This window comes from Oryx dammah, unplaced genomic scaffold, assembly GCF_014754425.2.
Source record: "Oryx dammah isolate SB20612 unplaced genomic scaffold, SCBI_Odam_1.1 HiC_scaffold_16, whole genome shotgun sequence".
NCBI classification, from domain to species: domain Eukaryota; kingdom Metazoa; phylum Chordata; class Mammalia; order Artiodactyla; family Bovidae; genus Oryx; species Oryx dammah.
The window spans coordinates 24,117,718-24,125,343 of record NW_024070200.1 but is presented as its reverse complement, the minus strand read 5'-3'; the positions used below and the strand labels follow the sequence as shown (position 1 = coordinate 24,125,343).

General features: G+C 39.8%; 1 protein-coding gene across 4 annotated transcripts in view; it reads left to right on the top strand.

Annotated features, from left to right (window-relative positions):
- LOC120875086 (protein only RNase P catalytic subunit) overlaps positions 1-7,626 on the top strand; it is a 135,352-nt gene that overhangs the window by 548 nt on the left and 127,178 nt on the right. For all 4 annotated transcript variants that reach the window (XM_040256758.1, XM_040256760.1, XM_040256757.1 and 1 more), the window contains exons 2-4: positions 323-1,580; positions 3,585-3,632; positions 4,115-4,247. In XM_040256758.1, coding sequence (XP_040112692.1) covers positions 592-1,580; positions 3,585-3,632; positions 4,115-4,247 — 1,170 coding nt within the window. In that variant the 5' untranslated portion in view covers positions 323-591. The remainder of the gene's footprint in view (positions 1-322; positions 1,581-3,584; positions 3,633-4,114; positions 4,248-7,626) is intronic.

The window sequence follows — 7,626 nt, the reverse complement described above, 5'->3', positions numbered from 1 at the left end:
GTGGGTGATTGAATCTAGTGAACTTCGTTTGTGACCGACCTGTACACAGAGGGGTTGCCCTCCTGGACTTCTGTTCCTTACTTGTGTCTCTGGCTCGGCTCTGTTAACCGCCCCTTCTCATTCCCCCATTTGAAGAGTTTGGCGGCCCGGGCCCCTAGACTTGGGCTTCAGCCTCTTCCTAGGCTACGGGTGGGCCTGAGGTAGGAGGCTTCCGACTCCTCGCCCCTTATGCAGCCTGTCTCCCATGGGTTCCTGCCCCTTTTCAAGAAGAGGGGTTTTCCCGCGTGAGTCAGCTGGCAGGTCTTTGTGCTTTTTCCCTCAGGTTCGCTGACTGGAATGTAAGAGGCAGCAAAGGATTCCTGCTCTGTCTCCTAGTCCTGGAACTTGCGAGAGAGGTTGGATATCCCCATACCCTTGATTAATGGAGAGAACTCAACCAAGCTTCATTGCTGCTAGCTCCCAAAGCATATGATTTGTGAGAAGCTGAAAATCGCCTTGTAGAAAGTTGCCCTTCGATTCTCCGCCGCCAGCCTGCAAAGTTGGGGCTTTTTGAACATCTTTCTCACAATCTAGTGCTGATTTAACTACATAATGACTTTCTATTTTGCTGGTATTCGAAGCTTTCCTAAGCTTTGGAAGAGCAACTCATACCTTGGGCTAAGTTCAAGTCATTCTTACCTCTGTCTCTTTCTCAAAGACTGTTATGGCATCAGGAATCAAGAGAAGTGGTTTTCTGTTAAAACGATGTCTGCACAAAATACCAAAGCAATGAACCTGCTGATTGCCAAGGCCAGATGTGTCAGGAAACTAGATGAGGGTAGTAATAAGCAAGTTTCTGCTGATTCTTCTCACATGTTTGCAGCTGGAGCAGCTAAGAAGAGATCACAGATGAATCCTTCTAGTAAAGCTCCTGTCTTGCCACCTGTGAAGAACATTATTCAGCTCCCGACAAAACCTTTGAACTCAGAGGAGTGGGATAAACTTAAGGAAGAGTTCAAAGAAAAGGCTAACTTTGAAAACTGGATTATTTTACAGATGGTTAAATGCCATAGCTCTCTAGATGTGGCCAAATCTGTGCTGGCCTGGGTAGCTGCAAAAAACAATGGTATTGTAGGTTATGATTTACTGGTCAAGTATTTGTATCTCTGTGTTTTTCATAAGCAGACATCAGAAATTATTGATGTCTATGAAATCATGAAAGCCAGATACAAGCGTTTAGAATCTGGAGCCTACACTCTTCTCATGCGGGGATTAATCTATACAGAAAGATGGAAAGAGGCCTTGCTGCTGTTAGAAGACCTCAAAAAAGTCATGATTCCTTCAAAAAAGAACTATGATGACTGTATCCAGGGAGCCCTGTTTCATCAAGATGTAAATGTAGCTTGGAATTTGTATCAGGAGTTGTTAAATCATGATATTGTTCCTATGTTGGAAACTTTAAAAGCCTTCTTTGATTTTGGAAAAGACATGAAAGATGATCAGTATTCAAACAAACTGCACAACATTCTTTTGTATCTAAGAAATAATCAACTTTATCCTGGGGAGTCTTTTGCACACAGCATAAAAACATGGTTTGAGAGGTAATTTTGATTTCTGTTTATATGTATTTTTATTTTAATACTGATACCTAAAAGTAGCCTTTTCCTTTTTTTTTTAAATTAGTTGCTGAGGATTGTTCTATTCAGATTATACTTTTTTTCGCTTAGTAAGATTGTTTCCCCTTTAAGACAGTTTTCTTTCTCTTTGAAAAACCTGTTGTGATAATCTCTGCTCATCACATAAAAGGGGATTATAGAACACTTGTTGTTTTTATGTATTTTTTCCTATTAGAAGGTTCATTTGTTTTCTGAGGTGCATAGTATATGAGTATTTACAAATAGCACTTGTGGCTGGAGTTCGTTCCAAGAAAACTGGAGCTGTCTTTGGGTCATATTACTATTTTCAGAAATTCTTCTGAAACCTGATTGTGATTGGTATAATGTATATAATGCTATATGTATTCTGTTTACTGTCTGCATTTCACCAACTTGAGTAGTTAGAGCAGAGAGAGGGATTGTGCTTAAACCTCATGCATTAAAAAAAAAATCTTCATCCTTCCTGGTTTTGATCATCCCATATTTGACCACTCTCTCCAAAACTCTCTCCTTTGCTTTCCTTCATGTTATCAGCTTGATGATGGTCTTTTGTTCTTTATTTCGTTACTGCTAATTTGCCTCAGGCTTTTTCCTACAGGTTCTTTCCTTTCATCTCTGCTTTTCTCTTGCTTTTCTACTGTATGTTATTTTTACAGAGGTTTGCAGTAGCAATCATGGTTAATTATCTTTCTTACCACATTTATTGAATATCTGCAGAGGAACTAGATAGTGACAGTCTTTGAAGGCCAAGGATCTTGGATTTTATTCTCTTATGAAGAATGCTGGTCTTGGAGTAGTTTGTAAAAGATGATGCCAAAGCAGTGAGAAAAGATTAGAGAGGGATTAAGATTTGAAACTGGGAGATCTGTTTGGAGGCAATTGTAGATTTGAGTAAGGGATGATGAGATCTTGAATTAAGAACTGAGAAAGGAGAGAAGGCAATAGAATCAATAGGAATCGATGAGGCTTCCCTGGTGGCTCATTGGTAAAGAATCCACCTGCCAGTGCTGGAAACACGGGTTGGATCCCTGATCTGGGGAGATCCCACAGGCCACAGAGCAACTAAGCCCTTGCACCACAACTAACTAGAGCCTGTGCTCTAGAGCCTGTGCGCTGCAACTACTGATGCTGCACACTCTAGAGCCCATGCTCTACAAAGAGAAGTCACCACAGAGAGGAGTCCTTGCCCACGGCAACTAGCGAATTTCCCGTGCTGGCTGCAACTGGAGAAAAGCCCATGCAGCATCAAAGACCCAGCACAGCCCCCCTGCCCCAAAAATGATGGCAGTGTATGAAAGAGGAAAGAAGAAAGGATAAGTTGATTGAGCAAATAAATGAGTAACTAGTTTTGAATGCCTCCAGTTTTAGACTAAGCAATGTGGGTGTTTTGTGATGTAAGATCTATTATAGTGGCATTCATGAGGTAGTTGGGAATGCAATAGTAGACAGTTATCTAAGAGTGGTGTATAAAATTTGATAGTGTAAGAGAAAGAATGACTCTGGGTCATGAACAGTATCTGGCAGCTTTATGGAGAAGGTTAGAGTTGAGTTTTTTCTTTTAATTTGGCTGGGCTGGGTCTTAGTTGCTGCATGTGGGAACTAGTTCCGTGACCTAGGGATAGAACCTGGGCCTCCTGCATTGGGAGTGCAGTCTTAGCCACTTGACCACCAAGGAGGTCCCTAGAGTTGAGTTTTGTGTAGAAGTTACAGCTCCTTTCTGGATAGGTCCTGTGAAGGTAAATTTAGACTTAAAGATGAGAGTCAGATGATGAGAGAAGAAGCAAAGAGAAGGAGATCAGAGTAGTGTACCATCACTGTCTAAGCATCCACTGTTCTAATCGAACTGTTCTAAGAAACTATCCCAAACTTTTCAGAGCTCTTTCCTACAATTAATATCTCTTCAGTAGAGATTTGACCCTCTGGTGATTTGGTTTTGCAATTTTTTTGTAGTATTCCTGGAGAACAATGGAAAGGACAATTCACCACAATCCAGCAAAGGTAAAGACCAATGTTTTATTTTTAATCTTTCAATTCAGGTTTAGTAGGTTGTGTTGCTACCAGTTAAAAAGAATTTAAGAACATTTTAGAAATAGGATAGATTAAGTTACTTAGGATTGCCAAAAAGGTCATATTTCGCATTTGGAGAATTTGCAGTATCCAAAGTAGTTTTCTTGGTAGGTGCTGTGAGCCTGGTGTGATTTCTCTGACATGTTTTCTCTACAAATTTGGGCCCAGTTGTGTTTTAAGAATGACTTTAAAAACTTTATCTGGAGGTCAGCAGTCTACTCTTTTGGCTTTTTCTGGGACACTAATTTGTTATATTGTCTGGGTTACAAAAAATGAGGTGTGTATGATAATCACAAAGGTTATGATGTTCTTTTTCTAAATTAACTTCAAATTTTCTCGTGTCCTAGAATTATTCATTTTAGAAAAAGTTTTTTTCCCGGGACATTCTTTAACACATTCAATTATAATTACAGTGGTCAGTGTTTGGGCTGTGGAAAAACTGTAGAGTCTATTCACCTGAGTTCGGAAGAGTATGAATTTCTCAAGGAAAAAATCATGAGGGATGTGATAGATGGAGGTGACCAATACAAAAAGACGACACCTCAGGTGAGTCTGGGACAGGTCTTAACTTCATTCTTGGATTGCTTGTCTGGAGCAGGGGTTGACAATTTTTTTCTCTAAAAGACTAGAGAGTAAATGTTTTAGACTTTGTGGGCCGTAATGTCTCTGATGCAACTTTTCTACTCTGCTGTTGTAGTGAAAACAGCCACAGACAATACATAAATGAATACAGTAAACCTGTATTCATGAAGATAAGTCATGGGCTGGATTTTTTCGGCTGGCCATAGTTGCCAACCCTTAGGAGAGATTGCTTTAGACTTTCATAGAATAATTGGGTCAGATTATCATCCATCTGTTGAGCTCAATTCTATTTCATCTGGGCACAAGTGCTCAATAGATGGTTATTCTTTGTGTAAGTGCTTCCAAAAGATTTTTTAATAAAATTCCATGGAAACATAGGTTTCTCATAAGTTTTCTAGTCAAGAGAGTCTAAGATAACTTGACAAAATTATATCCAAGTCTTCTTCGTATTGAATTTGTTTATTCTTGAAGTCATTCTTAATAGATGTATTTTGCTAATCTTCAGTATTTTATGCTGGTTTGCTAAGATTAAGTTGACGTAAAATGCTTTTACCTTGAGGGGAGGCTGCCTATCATCTTACTGAATGCTCTTTCTCCAAATACCAAATAAAAAGAAGTGTAAAGGGTTCTGCCATCTCACTTTGGCTTAAAATTGTTAGAAAATGCTAATATGAAGAACTTTGATCCTCAAAATAAAGTCAAAATTGGGTTCTTGAAAACATTATGTTCGTTTTATGTAATACCTTTTAGCTGACTTTACTGTTAAATTATAGTTAACATTTATTAAATGATGCTTGCTGCTGCTGCTGCTAAGTCACTTCAGTTGTGTCCGACTCTGTGCGACCCCATAGACGGCAGCCCATCAGGTTCCCCCATCCCTGGGATTCTCCAGGCAAGAACACTGGAGTGGGTTGCCATTTCCTTCTCCAATGCGTGAAAGTGAAGAGTGAAAGTGAAGTCGCTCAGTCGTGTCCGACTCTTAGCGACCCCATGGGCTGCAGCCTACCAGAATCTTCCGTCCATGGGATTTTCCAGGCAAGAGTACTGGAGTGGGGTGCCATTGCCTTCTATATTCATTATCTTATATCTTATTTCATCTTCACCCTACCCTGTAAGATGTTGGTTTATTTCTGTATTACAGATAGAGTGATTGAGACTTTGCGAGGTTAAATCTGCCCTAGGATGCTGCACTGATAAAATTAGGTCATAGTGACCCCCACATTTTTGCCTTTACACTCTGCTGCCTCTAAAAAAATTTAGTTTGTAGTTCTGTATGTACTTGACAGCTGACTGGCTGTAGCAGTTCTTAATGCCTTGGGAATTTCTGCCAGCTAAACTGATTTAAACAAATTTCTTTCTCTCATCCAACATCTGTTGAACACATACATGTATCTTCTGAAGTAAATGTTAAGATAGATGCAGGATTGTGTAAATCATGCTGTTTGCTCCTAAAGACTTAACCATTTCTGTTGTGGGTTAGTTGAATATTCTTCCCGTCCTCAACTTTTTATTTAATTAAAAAAAAACACAACGGACACATACTCTTCATCTAGAATAACCAGTTATTATTCCACATATCTTTTCTCTCTGTGTGTTTTTATAAACCATTTAAAAGTAAGTTTTAGACATATTACCTTAAATATATCAGTATGTATCTTTTTTTGTTTGTTTGGTTTTGGCTGCACCTCAGTTCCCCAACCAGGGATTGAACTTGAGCCATGGCAGTGAAAGCAGAGTCCTAACCACTGGACCACTAGGGAACCCCTTGTATCTTCTAAATATAAGAACATTCTGTGTAACTAAATGCTGCTATCACATTTAAGAACCTTAACATTAATTCAGTGTCATTTTAGTAAAGGCCACATATTCAAATTTTTCCAGTTCCCCCAAAATGTATTTTAAAACATTTTTCTCTTACCCAGGATTCAATCAAGATTCACTCACTGCTTTTGGCTGTTCGTGTCTCTAAATCCAGAGCTCACCTCTCTGCCTTTTTTTGTTTTTATGACATTGATTTTTTATAAAGTCTAAGTGGTTTGTCTTGTTCAGGGCTTCTCATACTTTGTGTCTCAGAGTCACTTGAGGATCTGTTGAAAATGCAAATTATAATTCACTTGTCCCAAGTGGAATCTGAGAGTCTGTCTTCTGAACAAGCTCCCAGGTGATGGAATTCTGGTCTTTGGACCACTTTTGAGTAACAAGACTGGATTAATTGTCTGATTGCTTTCTCTCCATTAATTCAGTTTATAAGCTTTTGGGGTGTATTACATAGGCGATTACAGGGCTTCCCTGGTGGCTCAGAGGCTAAAGCATCTGCCTGCAATGCAGGAGACCTGGGTTCGATCCCTGGGTCGGGAAGATCCCCTGGAGAAGGAAATGGCAACCCACTCCAGTATTCTTGCCTAGAGAATCCCAAGGACGGAGGAGCCTGGTGGCTACAGTCCAGAGGGTTGCAAAGAGTCGGACACGACTGAGCCACTTCACTTCACTCACTTACATAGGCAATGCTATGTGCTTCTTACTGCATTACAGCAGCCACATAATAGCAGTTTGCTCTCTATTGCTGATGCTCTTTGAGCACTTGATTAAGGAGGCGACTGCCAGATACCTCCATTGCAAAGGCTCATTTTTTTCCCTTTATAATTTCCCTTTGTAATTTTTATAATTAAAAGTTGAGTAATCTGTGGAGTAATAGTTCGAAACTATGCAGTTATTCTGTAACCCATTAACACTTCACCCAGTGTTTTTTGCAACATGAAAATGAACTCTGCCTTTGGAAGGATGCAAAGTGATGATTTTCTGATTATTTCATTGAAAAAAAAATGGGGTTAAATTCCATTACCATCATCATTCTTTTTGTTGCTCAAATTTTCCCAAATTTGTCCTGTGGGAACCTCTTGCAATCCAGCTTCTCCATCTCTTTGACACCCTTTCATGCACTCCCCTCCAATATACACATCAATTTGGGGGCACTTCTATGCTTTCTGGCACAAGATGTCCTAGGCTTTTACCTTGAATAGCTTCTGCCTCAGTCATGGAATCACTAGTTGAATACTTTTGTTTAACACTCTCAATGGCTAAACTCTTAGTTTCAGCATGTGGAATCTAGTTCCCTGATCAGGGATCAAATTTGGGCCCCCTGCATTGGGAGCTTGGACTTAGCTGGACCAGAAGGGAAGTCCCCTGTCATAATTCCTTTTAAATGATATCACTGTAAGTCTAGATTAATAGAAGGAAGATTTGTTAGTTTTCTTTCCTGACAGAGACTGAGACTCTGGAGCAAATCTTCTCCTTGGAGAGTGTTCTACTACAGAAGCTTCAGGCTCCAGACTGGTGAGATTAG